The sequence below is a fragment of the Ischnura elegans genome, chromosome 1 (genome assembly GCF_921293095.1).
Source record: "Ischnura elegans chromosome 1, ioIscEleg1.1, whole genome shotgun sequence".
Lineage (NCBI taxonomy): Eukaryota > Metazoa > Arthropoda > Insecta > Odonata > Coenagrionidae > Ischnura > Ischnura elegans.
This window is the reverse complement of record NC_060246.1, coordinates 163,312,836-163,335,782: the sequence shown is the minus strand read 5'-3', so window position 1 is coordinate 163,335,782 and position 22,947 is coordinate 163,312,836. Positions and strand designations below refer to the sequence as shown.

The 22,947-nt window shown below is 41.5% G+C and overlaps 1 protein-coding gene across 2 annotated transcripts in view; it reads right to left on the bottom strand.

The window, feature by feature from the left end:
• Positions 1–4,640: 4,640 nt before the first annotated feature.
• The window catches only part of LOC124172941, a 59,292-nt gene continuing 40,985 nt past the window's right edge, over positions 4,641–22,947 (bottom strand). For both annotated transcript variants that reach the window (XM_046552473.1, XM_046552478.1), the window contains exons 13-18: positions 21,057–21,251; positions 20,472–20,654; positions 16,334–16,444; positions 15,000–15,157; positions 13,367–13,655; positions 4,641–10,051 (exon numbers count right to left, since the gene is read on the bottom strand). In XM_046552473.1, the coding sequence (XP_046408429.1) occupies positions 9,857–10,051; positions 13,367–13,655; positions 15,000–15,157; positions 16,334–16,444; positions 20,472–20,654; positions 21,057–21,251 (1,131 nt within the window). In that variant the 3' untranslated portion in view covers positions 4,641–9,856. The remainder of the gene's footprint in view (positions 10,052–13,366; positions 13,656–14,999; positions 15,158–16,333; positions 16,445–20,471; positions 20,655–21,056; positions 21,252–22,947) is intronic.

Sequence of the window (22,947 nt, the reverse complement as noted above, 5' to 3'; positions counted from 1 at the left end):
GCCATCTAAGAGAAGTATTCTAAACTAAGTAGAGGAAAGGGAGGGTATATTTCCAAGAATTCAAACCTTGTTTATTTTAGCTGATTTTGGCTGTGGATGTCTCCCATGCTCCCCACCGGTCTAGGCACTCCATCTCTGCCGACGTTGTGATGAAACACTTTTTCATCGTCCTTTGGGCTGGTTGAACAGATTTTCATCAACCAGCCCGCTGAGGATCGAGAGAGAATGAGGGCTCAGGGGAGCCCTGCAACGCACCGGGGCCGGGACCCAGCAATCGTGCTGATTCGCCCGATCACCCGGGGAGGGGGAGGAAAGGAAGGAGCCGCGATAGGAGCCCGGCGGCGCCTCTGGGGTAGGGAAAGGGTTGGGGTAAAACACCTTAACGCCATTGAAGCGGAAAGGGCCCACTAACCAGAGAAACCAGACATCTGCCATTAATGTGCCAACGATTAAGAAATGGAAGCCCTAACCCCATGGGAAGCCCTAGGAACATTCACAGCCACCATTCCCTGGGAAAGAAACAAATTATTTTCACGTTTATTTTCATGGAACTCTACCATGCCCTCCTTTAATACATGCCAGAACATGGAAATTTAGTAATGAGTGGGGTCCAATAATTTGTTTTGACTTACATTGAATGAGAAATATGCCTTGGCCTTTCTGAAGCAAAGTTTTTAGGCCATGTCATATCAGGTGGAAGTTTATCACCCTGATCCTAATAAACTTGCCGCAAAAGCAGATTTCAGAGTGCTAGCTAATGTCACTGAACTCTGAATTCTTCTTCTTAAGTTTTTCTCAGATTGATGACATTCTGTTCCAAGTTCATTCATGTTTTCTTGAATATCACTGCTCCCCTAAGGGCACTTTGTAAGATGTCTAATTCAAACTCCTACGATTGGGGACCATACTAGCAGAAGGTTTTTTCTGAGCTAAAAAGGGTAATGTGCACTTACTTAACTGCATGATGGTGAATATCGCGTACAGTATGCTAGCAGGGCTTTATCTGATGTGGAAACGAGATATTCACATACCGAGAAAGAGGTTCATGCCTTAATGTTAGTGAGGGCATGCTAGCATTTCCAAATGTACTTGTAAGGAAAACGTTTTGAGTTGATGACTGATCATAAACCCTTGGAGTCTATTTTTGGATAAGGGGCTCACAGTTGTGCTAGGTTTGAATGATGGACTCTTAGCCTCCAATGCTTTACCTTTGATGTAAAATATAGGAAGGGCAAGACTAACATCGCAGACCCATTATGTAGATTACTGGTTGTGATTAAGAAACTCTCAGAAGATTTAGAGCCATTATGTTTTTCTGCCTTCAACAATGCCCCCATCTGAATTTCCGCAAGGCACTCCATTAGACAAAGAACTTAAGGGACTTATTAATTGCCAAGGTACCAATCGTTAGCAGAGGCACCAATGCCTATGCCAATCTATAGAACCTGAACTTGTGCTGCAGATGGAATTGTCTTTAGGGGTCTTATAGACTTGTGTTACCCAAAGATCTCCATTCCTGGACTTTATTCCTTGCCCACGAGGGTCACACATCTTCTAACCCTAAGAAGCGTACTCTGCAAACTAAAGTGAGGAGGAAACGTATTGATTCAGATTTTGAAAATGATTGCATCCCGGCACACCTTCCCTACTCCAGCATTGCCGTTTAGCAATCCTGTGTGTATCATTCTATAGCTTCCACTCCAAAAGTCTCCTTCTTGGGGCAACTTCATTTCAATGATGCCTAATACATCGAGGTTCATTCTTCGCATCTCCACCTTCAAGTTCTCTAGCTTACCGCAGGTACGAAGTGATCTGACGTTCCATGTTCCTATCCGTAACATTCTATCTCGTTTGACCGATGTACCCTCTCGAGTAGTCCCAGCACGGAGATCCAAATGGGGGACTAGTTCAGTTGTAAGCTGTAGTTAAGTTGTAGTTAAGCTTACTGCAGGTACAAAGTGATCTTATGTTCCACGTTCCTATCCTTAACATTCTATCGCCTTAGACCAATGTACCCTCTCGAGTAGTCCCCGCCCAGAGATCCGAATGGGGGACTAGTTTACCTCCGGAATATTTTACCCGAGAGAATTCCATCATGTCATTATATAAATTGAGTGGAGTAACTGCAACTCCTCGGGATGATAATGTGGTGGTTTCCCCTTGCCTTCCACATCGCAGTACTACAGCCATTAAAGTAAATGTTACCACACCCATGGTGAAATGTGTGTCGCTGTACCGACCAGTATGGTCTCCACCTTCGCACATATGAAGAAGAGCTGCTGCCCTCTCCCCCGGGAGATGAGAGGCATACTAATTTTTTGCAGCTCCCAGCCGACAAGTCGCAGCATCTTCACAGGCTTCGGTATCATTTTAATGGTCTACCTTACCCAAGGATAGTACTCAGCCGTGAGTACCCGAGTTCAAGTACCTATGAAATCATAAATAGTTTAAATTATTTATCTCACCAGACATTTGGCAATAATTATCATTCAAACTCTTATGACATCCATTGGTTAAGTTGGAGAAGAATCACCTTGACCAAACTCCTTCATCATAAGAACCCATTTCACATACTTTCAATGTTAATTTTTTCATGAAACTGAAAATGTACGTACGTCCTTAGAAAATTTATTATTCACAATTGATGCAATTACGTACTTTTTTCGTAGTAAAAGTATAACATGTGAAGTTAACGAATGGATTTGTTTTTTTCATTAATAACACATGCCAATTAAGGAAGTTCCCTGTATAAATAGTTAAGGTGAAGTAAATCTAATGCCTCCCCTGTAATTTTCTTGATAACACTGCAGAATAAGAAATGGAAACTTGTAATTAGAAAACATCGATTGTACAAATGAATTGAATTTGATGGAGAAATTAAAATTGTTCCTCAGATTGCAAATTAGAGATTTTTTTGGTTGTGGACAAATTGGAAACTTGACTTGATCACAAACGATCAACAATCTCCAAGGACCAACGATCTTAGATGGCGAACAACTGATGCCAGCTTTCGATTGCTAACAACCTACAGCTGTTTTCTATCGTACATGTCCAATGGATGTTTTCAATTTAAAACAGACTGAGTTTGAGGCGCTCACCGGAGAGGTTGCCATCAGAGGAACACCCCACCAATCATCAACTACTAACTTTGGTAGCAAATGGCCAATAGGCGACTTCAATCACAATAGGGTAGTTTCCTTCATCAAAGAAAACGAAAGGCATTGGTTGCGAATCCTTACCCATTATTAGTGTATTCGTAATATACAAATTATTTGGTATTAGAAATCCCAGTTTAAACGAATGGCAATGGTCAATTCATACCGCATTTGAAAAAGTCCAGATTGGCGCCCATGCGATTCCACTCCACGTGACGTCACAGGGACCTAGTTTCTATACGAGTAGATAGGAGTTTTACAGCGTCTGAGATTACCAATGCCTGCATGAAGCACAGAGCTCAGGGAAACATCCCTTAACAATCACCAATTAAAACTGTCTTTAATTGGAAAGTTTCCTTCGTTTGATAAGGTATTAATAATCCTTTTTTAAGCCTAGCGCTACCTGCTAGCAGGGTACTCTGCTACCTGTTAGCAGCCTGCATCTCAGCGGCGCACATATTCCCGCTCTAAGGTCACCTCACTCGGTGGCAGCAGGAACCTGAATGACGTCACATGGTGTTTTCCCATCATTCATACTTACAAGGAGACGTCGCCAAAGTGATGTTCAGGATCTGGATGTGGATGTTATTTTCTTAAACTATATAGGTAAGGTAGAAAAAGTGTCACGGCTTTCTTCCACATAGGCCCGGGTTCGAGAGATATTCGCTTGTAAAGACTTCGCGCAACATGACATCCCTTGAGTAATCGCCGAGGTAAGGCACAATTCCGAGTTTCGTTTAAACTCCATAAATTGATATTAAATTTAAAACTTGGCGAAGTAACTAAATAAAACGAATGGGGATAAAATGTAACAGTGACTTCAAAAATTGGAAGAGAGAAAAACACGGCCGTAGTTAAGAGGTAGCGATTACTCAAGGGATGTCATGCTGCGCGAAATCTTTACAAGTGAATATCTCTCGAACCGGGGCCTATGTGGAAGAAAGCCGTCACACTTTTTCTACCTAACCTATTTAGTTACAGTTAATAACATCCGCGTGCAGATCCCGAACATCACTTTGGCGATGTCTCCTTGTTAGCCGTTGTGTTTTTGCACGCTTGAAATTTTCACTTTTCATTTAATCGTGAAAAATAGATATATATAATTTAAAAATCTAAAAGCGTGAAATGCGTACTCCAGGAGTAATAATCTTTCGATGTAGGCAATAAAAAAATAATAGGAAACCACCCAATCGGCCAAAAAGATGAGTGTCATTTGTGTCACTTGCACAGTTGGTATGTTTGCAACTGACTCATCACTACTTCTACAACAAAACATAGTCAGTTTTCTTGGATACAAAACACCATTACTAGCACCACTTCTTTATTACGCTGCGCGACCCGGGTTTCGATGAATTATCATCACCTTCAGGCGCAAATTATGATCCAAGAAAACTTACAATGGAATACCACAAAGTTAGTAATGAGTTAGTGATTTATTTTAAACATAGTCAATTCATTGCATAGTGGAAATGCATAAAATGCTCATTAAATCATTGGAATTAGTTTTTTTTATTTCATAAAAAACGTCATTTTACAAATTAACATGCATGGGTAAAAAAACAACTTATTATAGTGAAAGTTTCTCCCACCAAGACTAACAGTAATGAGACGTGGGAGAGGAAATCAAATAAATTAAATTACAAAAGTAAAGTCGAATAATGTTAATACTTGAAAAGAATATATAAAATGTCTTCCTTCTCTAATGTTACAAGCTGTGCACCGAGCAACTCTTCCACTAACGGAGAGCCACCCTCACACATAGACAAATGCACTTTGGTTTCTAGGAAGTATCTTCCATGTGATTCCGCCCTCCACACTGAGTTCCCTGGAAACATCCGTCCACACATTCCAGTCATAGTGCAGCACGCACCCCTCCTCTCTCTCTCTCTCTCAGCCGAAATAAGAGACACTTGCACACGGGAGCGGGGCGACGTGATGGCAGTGACAACTTGCAATTAAGTGAGACTAACGTTTCTCCCCACCTGCCGAGCCCCCATTATCACTGAGGGCCTTCCATCGACAGAAACAGATGATTCAGAGAATCAGAGATTTTCCACTCACCTCATTACGAGCCAGAAACTTCACAACAATTGTAAACATCACTTGGTATGGCATTGCGGGCAATAAAGATTCTCATCCTCTTCATACTAGGGCAGCAAAAGAGCAATAAGGAAATAAAGGCGAGAATGCAGAGCAGGCAAAGGTAAAAACAGGGAGCCAATGTAATCTCTGCACATTCTTAGGATGGCAAGCTCTTCTGTTCAACCTCTCTCACGATATGAAACTCAAATGAACAGCTTCTCCATCTTTAAGTTACCATCCACAACAGAGCTGTGACGTTGTGGCACATGTAAGGAAAGAGGAGGAGGTGACTGACCTATTTCTCCTCCTTGATTTGAAATGTATTTGAAAGAGCTCCCTCCCATCGACACCCTCTCCCCCCTCATCTTCTCTGCCCTCCTGATCCACAGGGTACGCCAAGGCACAAGGCTAAGTTCACGCATTACACAGGTGACTCCAGCAGCACAACTGCTTCTTGGTGAGATTACTGAACTGACTGAGAGCCTTTGTTGGGATTCAAAGGATAACAAAACTAAAAACACACATTAAAATGCATCGAGAGCTGCAAGAGGGCATTGTGGAGAGATAAAAGGGAGGACACCTTCCTTCCTGGCACACAACAAACGAGTGAGCCATATCATTGCGTGTGAGGGCGCCAATGGACACAAGGAGGGCGATACACTGACAACAGCCATTGACAAGTCTGGCAGGGAAAGGGTTGCGTCTGGGCAGAGAGACTCACAAGAAAGAGGAGATCAGGAATCACGCACACAAGTGATTTCCCTCTCTTTGCAGTTTCATCCAAACCACTACCAGCGTATGCGCATCAATCCATGGCATAAAAAAATGGCATGGAGTTATCAAATGGATTCTGCAGAGGGGAGCAGAGAGATTCCAAATTAATCACAGACAATTATCTCAATTATAATAGCAATCAATATATATATATAAATTGTTGCAATCAATAAAGTGTCAAGATTATTAAAAATATAAATAAGTAAATTTTTGCCCACTGGAAATAAAACTAAATACATAGAAGCTATGGATTCTTCACAGAAGACTGTAACCACAGAGAGAGGCAGTTGGACAAGACCCAAGGGAGGGACAGCATTCAGAAAGAGAGGGGCAGGCGGATGGCACACGCAATGGGGCACAATCAGATCAGGCAGAAACAACACAGCCAACCCACACGTATATACGGTCCAGCATGCCCACTACAAGCCGTTCCCTTAAGATAAGGCATTGGTCATATGCCTACGTCAACCCCACTCATGATGAAGGAAGGATAAAGTTGAGATCACAACCTTCACAGTAGAGGACCCTAGAAGCCAAGGTGCACAAGTGCAATTTTTATAATACATATTGGAGATAAGGGCAGACACAATGGTTGGTGAAGTACACAATATTGCTGCAGCATAAGGATACAAATACCGATAGATTCAGTGATCCACTTGTATCCCTTTACCACAACAATATTGTGTACTTCATCAATCATTATCTGCAAATCAAAAATAATGAAAATTTCACTTGTGCCCCATGGATTCCAAGTTCCTCAATTGATATGAGGGGAGCAATTGTGAAGTGGCAGCTAGGTAGAACATCACGACACTCTTCTCATCCCTAATGAAGTGAAATCCAACCACCCACTCATAAAACAGAGCTCATATGGGTCCACGTCATGACCCTCGATACTTCTCAGCTGCTTCTCATTATTAAATTGGATAAAGATGATGCGAATTGAGATGAAAAAGAGGACAATGGAACCACAGACGTGAGTTAGGTTGCTCAGAATGTCCGTTAAGTCAGATTCGCAATAGTATCAGATCCTAATGAACAGCACACAAAAATAACTTTAACATTAGCAATATGTTGCTAAAAATCTCTTCCATATAAATATTTTCATACCTTCAATAAATTTTATTATTTGTAAAATTGCTAAAATGATATTTTTATGCAAGTGAAGTGAACTTACAGGTGATACTAGGCAAATACACTTTGCGTCATGTTTTGAAAGCAGAGCAAGTGTCACTTTTTTGCAAGCGGAATGAATTTAATTGTAATTTATATATTTCAGGATAGCTTGCCCAATCATTTAATGCTTTGGTTGTGATTTCGTGGGCATGGTACACGTCACTACACGTTTAGGTCATTGCTTTCAGTTCCGGCATGGCCTTAGAACTAGGCGAATTCTGATCCCTCAGTTTCAGGAGGGACATAAAACAGTAAATATTAATTCTACATAGGTGACAGTTTTCGCACTTTTATTTTATGTGGACAAAGCACACAAATCCGAAGGGAATTATTGACATCACTGGGAATAAAAATAAACCACCATAATATTAAGAAAGGGTTGTAAATTACTTAGGGACTGGCTGTATTGAAGAATTGAGTTGGGGGTTGGAGAGGCAAAGTTTTTGAGGCATCGTCAACTAGGATAGGGCAGGGCTACAGGCAGCTGTGTGCACAAATTTAATTCCTTTTCCAAGGAGGCATTAAATGGAAAAAGTTATAGAAAAATTAGTCAAACTTCTCATTAGTGGAAATTTATTCTGAGGCAGTTGAATTAAGTGAAAATCTGAAGAAAATGTTCTAACGCTGAGAGCAAGTGGCTCAAAGTGTGGACAGATAGATTTGAATTTTCGTTACTTCAGCGTTGAACTTTAGTCCTCAAAGATGAAAACAGAATTCATATAAAGGAGACAAAAGAGTATATAATAAGCCGTCAGATATAATGAGGAAGCCAGCCGTGTCTTTTTTATGACAGCAATGCAAGTGAGCAAAGAGGAAAACACAAGCTCGATAGAACCATGGTGTTTCTGAAACTAAAGACATCTCCGACCACCTCCTTCCCACAGGCCACTGACACTAAAAAAAAAAAAAAAAAAAAAAAAAAAAAAAAACAGTGTAATAAAAGAATGTTAAAATAAATCAAAGGAAATTTGAGCTTGGTTCATCTGCTCATTTGATGGAAGAGAATTAATTATGCAGGTTGCAATGAGAGAAGTCATGAATGCAAGAGCAAATATCTCTGCAAAGAGCAATATACACCCATAGTCATAGGCCAATAGAGTGGCAGACGCACCGACACACATCAGCAAACAGACATCAGCTCACACTGCTAGAAGCAGAGGCACCCAATGATACAAACTCAGAAAAAAAGCCAATGACGATGCATTGGACGGAGAGGATCACCATCATTGGTGAACCAATGAAGGCGTCTCCATACGTATGAAAAGAATACTATTCATTGTGCCTCAGTCACAATGCAATGCCAGGAATGTCTCAGTCGTACAAATATGATTGATGCCCAAGATAGAACAAAAAGGAGGGGGAGCACGGACAAAACGTGAAACATACGCATGTCATCCCCACACGAGAGCACCACTCGCACCAAAGGGATTCGTTAGACATAACAGTTGGACTGAAAATTATGGAATTTTTTTGCACTCAAATTTGCTTTTTATGAATGAAAAATAACAGAGAAAAGATAAAAAGACCCAAAAAGAAAGAAAATATCACAAGAGGATTATCATTTTCATATTATGAGCAGAGTTCAGCAATGAGAGAGTGTATGTATGTAGAGAGGATTATTGCTCTTTCCGCTCAACGGAGCTCACCACTGCATTCATCACACTCTGGCATTGACTTTCATCAATGCCGGAGTCTCAACAAGCAATCACGAACAGCACCATTCAAAGGGCATGGAAGATACGGCCACTGCATCGCAATCACACCCTTCATGCACTGACACGCCTACCTTCCACAGTCCTCACTCGCACACAATGTACATAGACACTCTTATCTATTGGTATAATATCCCTTGGGAGTTTGCAGCCACATGCCATACAGTGCGCACCTTGCAACACACAGGCAAAAAAATAACAACATATGTACAAGATAAACAACTGATACTGGAAGCAGGAAGAAGAATAGGAACTGTATGAGAAGGCTGCCTCTCAACGCAATGCAAGCCTCCCCTCAAGTGTCCCACACGCAGGCGCTGCGAGCGCAGGGCTGCTGCGTGGCAGGCGTCCTCGCAACAGGGGTGTGGCAGGAATGAGGCCACTCCCAGGGAATGCCTTTGACGGTAGCGAGATTCAACGGGAAAATCAACAACAAATGGCCCCTCTCTCAATCTCACGGAGCAAGTACTTGCCATTGTCCTGCCAAGTCACACACACACAACGCAACACACACTCTCACTCACACAAACACATACACACACATATCAAGCGAGTGAGCGCGATAACAATAACAATCGTGATTGGAGCAACCAACCTCCGCCCACTCAATAATGTCTGCAAATATAGCACCAACAAGACTTGCTGATTAAGTAGCTTGAGTACACGACTACATATGTGTAACGCAAGTGCCTCACGGGGGGGGTGGGGGGTGCCACGGCAGGCGAGCGAGGGCATCAGATCAGAGGCCCACACGTGACCATGAGAACACAACAAAGGTAAGTGGATGAATTCTTCCCATTTACAGTCGACTATAAATTACACTCTATTTATACAGACTACACATGTTTCTCTGACAGCAACCACCTCACCCCCTCTCCTCGCACACGTGTTCAAGACTAGATTAAATGGTCACTCTAGTGAGTCTCAGTGGTGATGACACACTCTCTCTCAAACGGACTAGAAGACACCTTCCATGAACGTGGTGTCCAGCGACTGGATCAAAGTGCGAATGAATGCCATCTCCTTGCGAGCGTTCTCGAATATGACGCGAGGGTCTCGCGAGGTGCACCGCAGCACGTTGGGGGCCATCACCATGGCCAGGTTGCTCGCGTCCATCTTGGTCGCCTGCACCACTTCCTGCTGCGTGAATATCTGCGGAGAACAAGAGCATGAGATATTGGATGCACACACATAAGTGAAGGACAGTGTGGAGATCCACCCACCCTTGTCACACACAACCCTCTAATTCTTTCAATGAACGGGCCTGGCCTGAATGCATTATGAGTCTTCTGAAACACCCCTACGCATCAATTGACCCCTACGCTCTCATGGCCATTTCCGTTTTCCAGAATTCCCAGACAGCTTCCGCCACCCAATTCAAGAATGCATCAGGCATTTGGAAGGAGAGATAATTTCTTATGCTTATATATACAGTGGAACCTCGATTTATCGTTTTTCAGGGGGATGGATGAAAAAAACGATGAATGCGGGAAAACGATCAATGCGGGAATGTTTGTCTGGGTTGCCTATGTCCCAGGAAACGCTGGATTTTTGCGAATTATGACATTCATTAATGGATTTAGAAAATATTTTTGCTGATTACAGGAATATTATTCCTTTATCGAAAAATTTAGGTCATATTGTTGATTCGGATTATATCTCTTTCAAATATCCTGAAGGAACGTCGAAGGATCCTTGCTAAAAAATGTTTCACTCCACTCGGAATTTTCACTGCTATTATGCATTTCTGTCCGATGTAAAAATTCTTATCCATCAAATGCCATTTCAAGTACACGTATTTACGAGAGAAATGTGCGTGTTATGCCTCAAACAACCGATTTCGCCGTCGCAGTGATTGGTTATGAGATGGATCAAGAAGGCCAAAAATAGTTTATTAATTGAAATGTTCCTTTCTTGCAATTAAATTTTTAATATGATTGAGGCAATGTGGCGTTAATCATCAGCGGCACGCTCAACTGATCCTCGGCTTCATCCCACTTCTTGTTTTCACCAGGGATCTCGCTCTACCCCTACCCCTGCTGTCATGTACTAGCGGACATACCGAGGCGTGCTGTAATATTCACGCATTTCTAGCCCGGATTCTTTTCTACGTCTTCAATTATTTTCAGTCTATCTTTTAAAGTTCTCACTCGTGTCTTCGAAAGGGCCATGGTCCGAAGACGAATAAGAATAAAACTAATAAAAATGAAACCGGACTCTATAGAACCCACACGGAAAACACCCGCCGGTTTTAAGTCAACCAACCCTGGAAAGTACGGAACCACTCGTACGAGGTGAAGTTCGGCACTAATGCTATCGCGTACGGCGTAAGCAGAGCTTACTGCAGAGGGTGAAGCATGACCATAAGACTGCGAAAATTTTTATCCTACAGAGAAGGCAACTTACCCACTCATTTCTAACAATAAGTCGCGTAGCTCTAGATGAGCAGATGAATTCAGATTGCTAGTAGGGAGAAACAAAATATCCTGAGAAGACATCGCTTTGTTAGCACCTCAGACAAGTGAGACTTGTAGCGTAACTCGTAAATTGTAACCAGACGTAAAAAAAATCCACATAAACTGCCGTGAAGCTCACTATCAGCTGCGAGGATATCACCATTCGCCAGAAAACACCATCGCATTATTCCAACTATTTCCTTGCTTAAAATGGTTAAATAACGTTAGAAATACGTCGTGTTTGGTATCATTCTTTTTTGAATTACGTGCACATCACTAATATCTCAATCTAATAAAAATATAATACCAATTGCCGAAATTCATTTTTACACACCTTTCGGCCTAATCGGTGATTCATGCAGCAGTTGACCTCCAGAGGTGGGGATATTTGTAGCGAGTCAGCTAAAAAAAAGTCAGTGGTCGAGAAAGGGGGAAGCGTGAAAAAGGTTTCTTTTGTTCTCGAGTAACTTGATATTTTATTTCCAAGCTAAGGTCTTCGTAATACGATCCCTGCTCGAGCTGGGACCTTTTTTTTTTATTTCGGAGAAGAGGAAAGCTTCAGACGGGGAGAGGCGAGTGCTGAATGGAGGGGGATACCGGATCTTGGGAAATGCGATAATGTAACCATGCCACGGCACTCAGCTTCTCCCTATCGTATTTCAATCTCCTGGGGAAGATTCAAACTTAGTGTCTGTCATTATTAGCCATAAACAACACGTTGTAAACACTTCGTCTTATTTTTGTCAAACGATGGATGCGGGAAAATTATACGACGGGACCGCGATCTTCGAACGATCAATGCGGGAATACGATACTTCGGGGAACAATAGATGCAGGAAAAAATTACATTGTCTTTATGGAACTTAATTTGGGACCAGGAGCGGCGAACGATGAATGCAGGAAAACGATGAATGCGGGAACGATAAATCGGGGTTCCACTGTAGTACATACACTAAAACAGTAGAAGTAATACCATTTTCTCAGGAGTGACACCTAAACTTTTATATAATCTCAAGCAAAAAAGTGAAACGAACTCAAAATGTAATAAACAAACATTTTCATAAGGGATTGAACTCCGGGCTGATATATTTGCACCTTATGCATCAAAAACTAAATGCGTCCACTCAGTGTGTTTAGGATGTGTTCCTGAGAATTTATACTCCGGCATTTCACATTACATAAAATTCTTTTATACCAGCTTCCGATGCAAAAGTTTGTGGTACTTGGAAAGTGGTTGTTCCACTTTGAATGCTCATTTCTCAAGTAATTCTCCACACATGCTATCTAGGAAATGAAAACATGGAATTACCCTTTATTTCCAGTTTATTTCATCACAACCAATCAATTACTTACTAACACACATTACTTCAAATTCCAAAAATATTATTAAAAAGTGGCTAAATAACAGCAAAATTTTTACCTCTAAATGTTACATAGTGAATACACTCAAACCTCCATATTGCTGACGTGAATAGGACTGTAAAAATTGTCCACTTCTGAGAGCTGACCATTATTCAGGGGGGGCTGCTATTCAGACAACTATGGTATATTTGTTATGTGCTGTAACTGCATTCATAACAATATAATATTTTTAATGCCTTTCAAGATATTTTCATTTCCTAAATATAGAAACAATACTCTTTTAGCTAAAACATTCCTGACGAAAATAGAGCTAAATGTTGTCCATGCAGTGACTATTGGCATTTCTGTTATGAAAACAAAATATAAAAACAAACATTGAAAAAATACTAATTTATCATAAACATTTGAAATGAAATCTAATTCACCGTTGTCCATGCTATGAGTATAGGCATCATTATTATCCAAACAAACGTTAACTACTCTGAAAACCCAATATTAGAGAGTTCTAGCATACTACATATAAAAATATTAAGAATGAGCTGGTTCCTTAATTTTACCATTCTGGTTTCAATAAAAGACAACGAGAATTGATTGGCAATGCATCTTGATCCGTAGCAATTGCTCTCATCACGTGGGGAGGGGCACTCACCTGCAGGAAGCGGATGAGGTAGCAGAGGACTGCCTTGTTGAGCGCAGGCAAGCTATGGACAATGGCGGCAGCACGCTCAGGCGATGTGGCTCCTGCACCCACGCACTCCTCGTAGAGGGCGTCGGGGATGAGAGGCTCATACAGCTCACGGTACCACAGCTTGAGGAGGGAGGCAGGGGTGTGGGCGTCGCCACAGCAGCCGTTGCCGCCGGGAGACGAGTGCTCCGGCACCTCCCACTGGTCAATGCGATTCTTGAGAGCGGCTACCTCATCCACGTCGGCCGACACCCTGCGACACGACAAAAGCCAGCGAGTGAGGAGGCAGCACAATCACAAACACAATCGCACATGCCATGGGGGGAGGGGGGGGGGAGCCAGCCCAATCGACATCAAAACAAAGAGCTGCAACTCTTCCTCAGGTCATATAGGACACCATCTGGAGGACAGAGCTTTCTGAAGCTCAGAGTTACAGAACTCCGCACCTGAAAATAACTGGCTGGATTCTTTACAGCACAGTGAATGACATTAATTGCTATTCTGCCTTTTAAAATTCTTCTTGACAAGTTAATTTTTTCATTCAAAATCTGACTCATGGCACTAATATTGATGAGATCATTTCATGATTTGACCAAAATGATTTCAAAGGGTGTTTTTGAGCTTAAAGCAATTATAAATACAGACTTTCTGGTCACGAAATATTTTCGAAACACCAAATTGTAAAAAAAATCATTCAATCATGATCATTTTAATAAAATTTCATTTCTTTTTAAAGTAATGGTCTTTAAGGGAAGGTGACTAATGCATATTTACCACAAGATGAAATGGCAGGAGAATGACAAATATGTATTTATCTTTGACCCATTATTCCCTAAGTACTGCAAGAACTTCCCTCATCACCAGTTTGGTTAAAAATGAAAAATCATTCATTGGCAATTCCATTTTTTTTAAACTGACAATCTTGTTTGTCAAATGCATATATTTATTAGGGATGGACGGATCCAGGATATTTTTTTCGGATCGGATCCTTGATTTTTGGAGCCGGATCTTTCGGATCGGATATTTTCGGATTCAAATGCATTTTCAAATTCCTGCTATTAAACAAAGTTATTATTCAAGTTTATTCTGGGTAAATACAATCGAAGGAATGCTTTTTAGATTTACATACACATTTTAATATTTTCATAAATTAAAAATGATTTTTATAGGCATTCAAGTTGTTTTTTTTTAAACATCTTTACATGCCCAGGACCTAAACTGTTACGCTTGGGTTTGGAAATGAAAATAGGAAAAATCTTTGGATAAACCACTGACCAATGGCGTAGGACAAGAATCGCATGCGACAGCACATTCGAAGATAGAATCGGAACTCTTTCCATCCGTTGCATTCACTGAAGCTATTATTTAAAATTTTGGATCCAGATCCGATGTCTTCCACGACTTTGGATCCAATGTATCCGATGAAGGGCAATATCCACGGATATTTGGATTCGAAGTATCCGATCCTACCATCCCTAATATTTATGTTTCTAAGTAATGTCACTTGCATCACTACACATGCACCAACGTCACATTCATTACTGCAATGACAGTTGAAGAGTGGGCTGAGGAGGAGGGATTGAATCAAGGGAGAGACCTGAAGATGCCTTCCGTCTGCGCCCCTTGCAGCCTCAGCACCTCATCCGAGAGCGTTGTCTGCACCCAGGGCAGCTGGCGCGTGGGGTGTCGGTCCTTTTGCAGCGCCATCACCTCCTCCAGTGTGTTGCCAAACATGCTCGGCCGAAAGATCTGCAACTGCAACACATACAATCGTCCAATCAGGGTCAATCACATCCACCACCACCATCACCTGCGTGCGCTTCGTCTCTTTTCACCACAGCATTCCATACAGTAGACTCCCGTTAACACAAAAAAATGTCAATGTTTCATTGTTGCTAGGGTAAGTCACAGACTGTTGTGAATAATTCAATGTTACAAAATCAAAAATCCACGTCACAGTCTTACGAGCACAGAAAAAAATATTACATCAAAAAGGAATGAGTGCACAACAATATCTAAAACATCCGCTGTACTAAAAATTCATGTACTAGTACATAATAATGAAATAATTCCTTCAAATTTCATCATCTCCACTCTGATACTCATTATTTTACTTAATTAGATAATATTTTGAAGAAAATGAGTTTCACATAGCAGGCATATGTATGATGTATATTAATACTTAAAACTCTGATTGTGAGGTTGATGAAAAAAGATGACCCAAATTGTCTTGATCAAACCTTCTAAGAGTAAGATACACTTCATGTGAGAACCTAGTCAGTATCGCCACTAGGAAGCTGATAGTATTTGCCACAGTTCCAAAACCATCGCCTCACCATAAACATTTTAACCTCTGCTTAAGCTACAAAATCATAGAAAAAGTACAGTCATTTAGATGACAAGACACTTACTCTGCCAACTAAATTTCTGTGCACTTTCTTCATCTCACAACATCTGACAAGTCAAGGAAATTTCATTATTAACCAATGAAACCTTCTTCTCCCCAAGAGTGCTACCCTTATGTGTTGCATTTGCGGTGTTCCCATTCCCACCATAATCATCCTCATGCTGGGGAAAGAAACAGATGATTAACAAGCTGAAATAACTGGAAAAATCTGCTCAAAACCTTCATTGATTTAGATAATTTTCTGTAATATTTTAACAGTGGGACAAGTGGTTGACATCCAAGTTAACACAGCCACTGCTAAATTTTTTTGGCGATGGCACAACAGTGATTTTTCTTCAGCAGTGGACCAAGAAAAGCCAGAGGCACGGCACCTCTAAACAAAAACCATTGTAGGGCTGGGTGACAAGAGGAAGTGATTCCAGAGCAGATTCCTCAACAGCATCTTCCACACTGCATTGCTTTGAGGAAATATGTATGCGGATGGGCATGGACAATCCTGTCACCTGCATGCGTGTTGCACATACCTTGGCCTGGTCTATTTCCTCGATGGAAGGCTTCCTCGGTCCCTTCTTGCCATTCACCCCAATCCTCTCAAGGCGCTTGCAGCTCACCGTCGCATAGTGGCTGATTTGCACCTGCAATCCACACAAAACACACCCTTCAGAGACATCAGATTTTCAACAAGAGACTAACTACTCAACTGCATTCTAACACCTCATTCCCCCCAGGAAAGTAACCAACATGGACAAGTGGACACACAAAAACAGTTTCTTCAAAGGTATGGAGTGAAAAATATGAGTGTTACATTTTGATTACAAACTCTTCTGAATTTTGAAGAGAGAAACAAAAGTGGAATGGTGGCTGCCACTGCTCCAGCGTCCTTCCACTTGGGGCTGAGAAATAACCCTCCACTCCCACCATGAATGCCACAACCTGAGGAGCCACCGCAATGATCACCCTTACATGTGTTAAATGAGATTTTTGGTGAGCAGCATGACCCACCAGTGGCTCACACTTCCTGTCGCAATGCAAAGGCTATGATGCATTGTATAGACACACCAAATTATATGCATCTAACTTCTTATTTTGCATAGTGAAAAAAGCTATAAAATGAAGAAAAACAGCATATTTGCAGTCATGCATGGAGGTGTTTTGAGTTTGACCAACCATGGGTCAAGCTACAGCAAATAAGTTAGACCATCTAGACAAATAAAATATATGAGCATGTCGTAAGCCTCTCTTAAGTAATAACTAAAATTTCATATTCAAGTTTCTCCCTGGCTTTAAAGAGAAATCCCACAATTTTCTAGAAATTCATATTTCCCTAATACAGTAAACTCTTGATTTTACGAAGTCAGTGGGACCGGAAAATTGGCACTTCGTAAAATCGAGTTTCGTAAATTCAAACCTTTTTCATAAGTCACGAAAAAAATGTTCGCTTTTGTTTCTTCCGCCGTTTTTTGTCTTTAGTGGTCTTATTTAAATGTTTTCGGTGGTTATTCTCGGTATAATTCAAGAAAAGGCTTTTTGCTATCAACTTATGATGTGAAAAATCGTTAAATAATTATACCACCATAAAATTCCCATTTCTTGTTCATACTTCAACATCAACGATCGCTAAAAAAATTCCCGACCAGTTTAGAAAACGTAATCAAATAATGAATTGCAATGTTTATTATAAGAATTAACAGTTATAAATTTGTGGTTAGGAGCCAATAGCTACTATTAAGTATGCAAAAGATAGATATTTGTTTCTGACGCCCACGGAATTTTAGCGGCAGCCGGCCTAACCGCCATTTATGTCGCCCTCTATCGCTCAGTGACGAGAAAAAAAGAAAAACAAGGATCTTAGCCCGTTTCCAAAATAACCTTCGTAAGTTAATATTTCGAGTTACTTCGTATTTTCAGCAGAATGTGCTCTATTTTCACTGAGATTAATTTACGATCATAAATAACGTAGGATGTGATTATCTTCTGGCGAATATTTGAAGTAAATTCTGTTTGAGTTCTCCGTCCGACTACTGTGTTCCATCATCTTCGCAGACGTTGCCATAAAAGACTTAATTCTTCACCAGGACTGTATTCTTCATACCGGGTGTGAGGTGACCTGTTCATATAGTATGTTTCTCTCCTTTTATGCCGACAAGAGCAAGGTTCCAACCGGAAAACGACAGGAGAAACATCTTACAGTATCGGAGAAATATAGATAGAAACGTTATTATCCACATTGATTGTTTTCCTACAAGAGACGTTTTATCATTTCTCAACGTGGTTAAGTATTGGTTCGCTAGCGTGAATTCCCAAAAAATGACACGCAAAAACCTGTACCGTCACCTCATTTAGTTTTCGTGTTCCTTTCTCCGCCGTATTGAAAGTTAGGCAAAGGATCACTGACATAGAGAAAAGATTTTCTTAGTTTTAGCACTAAAAAATAGTCGCGCCATAATCGTAAATAAATATGGTGTGGAAAGAGCAAAGAAATTAATTTCAATTGAAAAGTCGGCTGAGAAGAAGAGAGACAATTATAAGCGCGGCACCATTTTCCCGATAGTGGAAGATACTTCTTCCGCCTCTCTCCGGTTAATAACTTCCCCCCGTTGCAGGTAAAGATGAACCATGCCCTTCTCCACAATCGGGGAACGTTCCCAGTGGGTGGGGTGAATAAGAGTGGGATGGGGATTGCCTGAGGGAAGAAGTGTGGTCAGCACAAGGACTGGTGAAGGGGGCAGGACAAAGAAGGGTGGGGAAATGGCCTTCAGCTCTGCCTCAGTCTACTTTTGGGGGCCGTATTTTTTTGCGACGCACACAAGCTCAGTCTCCTTAGGGAGGGAGTGAATGGGAAATGCTGGGGAAGGAGGGGTTTGGGATGCGTAAGGTGGGTGTCAGCAAGATCAGCCAAAGGCGGCAGGAGGGAAGGGACGGCTTTGGAAAGACAGAACCCCAGCATGGGAGAACGGGGAAGCGCGTGAGAAGAAAGTTCATGGTTAGACTTGGAAGTGCGTCTTCATTACGAGAAGCCTGAAATATAAATTGGCGGTAAATAGAGCCCAGTACTTAAGATATTTAAGTTGTTCATTCACAAAGGCCAATATATACACGAAAAGATATTATGGTGCGGATTGCATGTATCAACGTCCATTTCGGGATGTTATTAATTTCTGTTCCCATTTATAAATGTAGCAAATAGATTTGAAAGAATGATAATCATGAATAAAAATATCTAAATCGATATCCAAACGCATATGAGCAAAATAGATGAATGTATACATACCAATCCATCGCAAGTAATACCGCTCAAGCTTCTTCCGGTATAGGACTTTAAAATTCTGGATAATGCCTTGGTCCAAGGGCTGGGACTTGCTAGTCGAGTTCAGGGGTAAAAAGAGGACTCGAACATTAGCCAATTTTAGACCTTCCACTTATTTATGAACGGTGGCATTATCCATTATTAAAACAATTTTGCTGTTCTCTCCAGCAATTTTTCTCTGTAGACGTATAACCGTTTGCTGGAAAATTTCTCGGGTCATCCAGCTGTTTTTATTTGCATGGTAAAAAACGGGGAGGGCTTCCAATTTTACATGTTTTAAGCACCGTGGCCTTTCAAATTTCCCAATGACAACGGGCTTATTTTGTCCGTGCCCGTTTGGTTGACGCACAGCCCCACAGTAACACGCACTTTACTCTTTTTCCCCCATGGCACCTTTGCCCTTTGAAACCCAGGGTTGCGTCAGGTAATGCATTAAAAAATAGCCCAGTTTCAGGGGCCAGCGAGGGTGAGCTCGTCGAGGAAAGGGTCCCGGTTTAGGGACCCTTCGAAGTGCTTCGGCGAAAAGTAGTCAAGTAGTCTTCGAAGTACGTTCACAGCAGTGCAAAGGGTTAATTAGGGGTGTACGAAATACTCCGCGCGACCTTCCTGACATGTTAAACTACGAATTATTGTCGATGCTATGTTTACGAACAGGCACGTAAATAGGGGCATAATGTCAGCCGCGATATTTTAACTTAACTCCTACTCCCCCTAAATTCCCACAGTGAGGTTTTTGGCGACCCATTTCTCTCCAAAGTTGCATTATCATTTATGATTTCGCACTTTTGATGGACCACAGTTGGAAGCGCTGATTTTTTAGCTACTTACGCCGGCGTAACTAGTTTTGTTGACAAATTTTTCGCCGTAGTTCGTATAAACGAATGCCATTTGCTCCTAGGGACCGAGCCGAGGTTCGTAAATTCAAAAAATTTCGTATAATCGAAACTTCGTATAATCGAATAGCGCATTGTAATTAGCATAGGCTTTTCACCGGGACCGCAACATCACTTCGTATAATCGAAAACTTCGTAAAATCCTGCTTCGTAAAATCAAGAGTTTACTGTAGTTTGCAGTTTTTCACTGACGATCGCCTACCTATCATTGCTGCACATTCGCTTGCCCCATCACGCACGCCCCCTCCCATCTCTACAATCACCTTTCGCATCCTCCTCCTCCCACTCTCATTCTTAAACTCTTCCCTATTCTCTGCGAGACAGATTGGAGCATCTTTTGCACCACAGTGCACTGAGTGTTTCTCTGTCCAACTCTTGCGTCACCTCTCAGACAGTAAGAGCAACTCTAAATCATTCAGCATTCAGACAAAGAGCACAGGTGCTGCCGTCGTGGACACTCACGTGGATGGGCCATTTTCCAACCTCGGGGAAATCAAACGACGGGTCACGATGGCGATTCATGTATCCATCCAAGTAGGGCTGGAACTTCTCAGAAGGTGGGAAGAAGGCGAGACAGAGTGCCAGCAGCTCCCACCCTCTGCGCAAGCTCTCCCGTCTCGGGTTCTCCGTTGTTTGGCGACATATCTGCAAAAGGAAAGGCAAGTCATTGCTCCACTCCTCCAGCAAAAGAAAAATCAAATAAATGTCAGCACTCACAAAATGAAATGACCGAAATTTTCTTTGAAAGTTCAAAATGTACGTTTTTTGGTCTTCCATTACATCCTCAAAATCTAAGAAACATGGCAAGTGGCATCATGACTACACGAATAATTATAGCCAATACAGTTTGTTAATACGTAATAATACTCACTCAGTCACACACACAAGTGGGATCAAACTAGCCAAGGCATTCCTAACAGAATGGGAACAGTATTTTAAGAGAGCAGTTCATCTGGAGAGTCATTTGAGTGCGCCTCATCAGTCGGAGCTCGCAATGTGGCGAGGGAAAAGAAGAGGGCTGACGCGTAATCAACGGATGGCACTTGCCTGCACGTAGAGCTCGTCCCTCAGCCTCGGCTGTGAGTACGCCTTGGAGCAGAGGTCAAGCGCCACGCTGTTCAGGGTCATGCCGGGCTTCGCCTTTCGGTCTCCCATGTAGATCTGCACCAACTTGAACACTTCACACGCCTCCTTCTTCAAGTTCTTGTCTTCCAACACCAGCATGGGCTTCCGTATCGGATCCTAACATTGCCAAACAGAGTACTTTCCATTATTAATACGACAATCCAACTTAATTTTGGGGCTGTGTGGTGAGGAAAAAATGCAAAATGCTGATAGTGCAAAAACAGATGGAGAGGAGATTGGATGAGGGATTAAGCCCTTCACAATACACTCGATTTTTGCTACTTTCAAATATATGATCAAGAATCATCTCCTAATACCAAATATCATTAAAATAATCAATATATATCTATAGTAAACACAGTGACATCTGATATTTAAGCCCTGTATACAATGGCTCCATTTTGTAACATTTTTATCGCTACGAAGTTAGAATTTTTAAAATTATCTAAGCCTCTGAAAACAGACAGAACCAAAACATTAGCACTTCTGTAGTGATCCGGAAATGGAAGATTTCCATTTCCAAAATATGCATAAATATGTTGTTGTGAGACGTCTCAGAATAGCCAGCTGTGACAAACTATGCCTTGGGATTTGCACCTTTTCACTTTCAAGAACGCCTAACCTTCCTCTTCCCCTTCCTTTCCCCTTCCTCTTGGACGAAAACATCCTGGTTCCTCTTACCTATATAATGGCACGGTGTAGATGCAATTGGTACTCAACACGGACGCACTCAGGAACTCACTCAGTAACTCACAGTTGGAGTCGAAGCACGGGCCGTATGGCCCGTGCGACCTAAGCGCCTCGCTATCCACCCGTGCCATCACCAGCAGCTCCTCTCCTTCCCGAGACTTTTGGTAATGTTCTAAATTTTGGCTATTCTAGACGCACAAATTACTTATTGTATATTCATTGAATTGATTTGGAAACTGGGATTTCAAAGGGAAATAAACTTTGGGTTAAAACTTCAAATACTTGTGTGTGATTATTCGCTTCCCGACACCAAGGGCAAGAACCCGCAACCCTTACACTTCTATTGAAAGAGAGTCACGTAAAAGAGGTGATTTTCATAATAATGGATACTGGAAAAAGTTTGGCAAAAAAAAAAGTCATCATGTATGGATGGCACTGCACAATACTCAAAGAAAATAGATGCCATTTGAACACATGTGTGCATGTTGTTAAGCATTTAAAAAATTAAAGATTGCTAAATTCTTAAATTACAAAAATTATGCAGAGTAACACTAATAAATGAAAGCCTTATCTGGCTTCACTGCTAGCAGCTGGTTACGCTGGTTACACAGGCATTTCTATTTATATATGATGATGAGAGGAATGGAAAAATGTAGAGTACCAAGATAATATGACGTAGTTAATACGAATGTTTAGGAAAAGCCATTGAGGTTAACTTGATCAAAAGGAATATGGGAAGAGCCCCTCCCCTCAAACCTTCCCCCATTCCTCTTTCTCTTTCAGTGCAGATCAGAAAACATTTGTCCAAAGCTCTCACCCCCTCCATTCAAATTCAACGTGAGATCCCCAAAACAATGAATCACTCCATGTTCTATGCTCCAAGTATTGCAGCGATTTCCACGAAACAAGAACATTATTTTCAAGTAGTGAGGTAATGATGGGGTCAAGTTACCCATTCTACTACGCATGAATGATTACAAATGATAGAGAGATTATGTACGGAGGTTTTTCCTCTTAAAATACATGGCAGACGGCCGGGAGTTAGCAACCATTTCTGCATCAAGAAGTTTAAGAAATGAAGAAAGGTTCAATTTGTAGAGGTTTGACTCTAATTCTTTGCCAA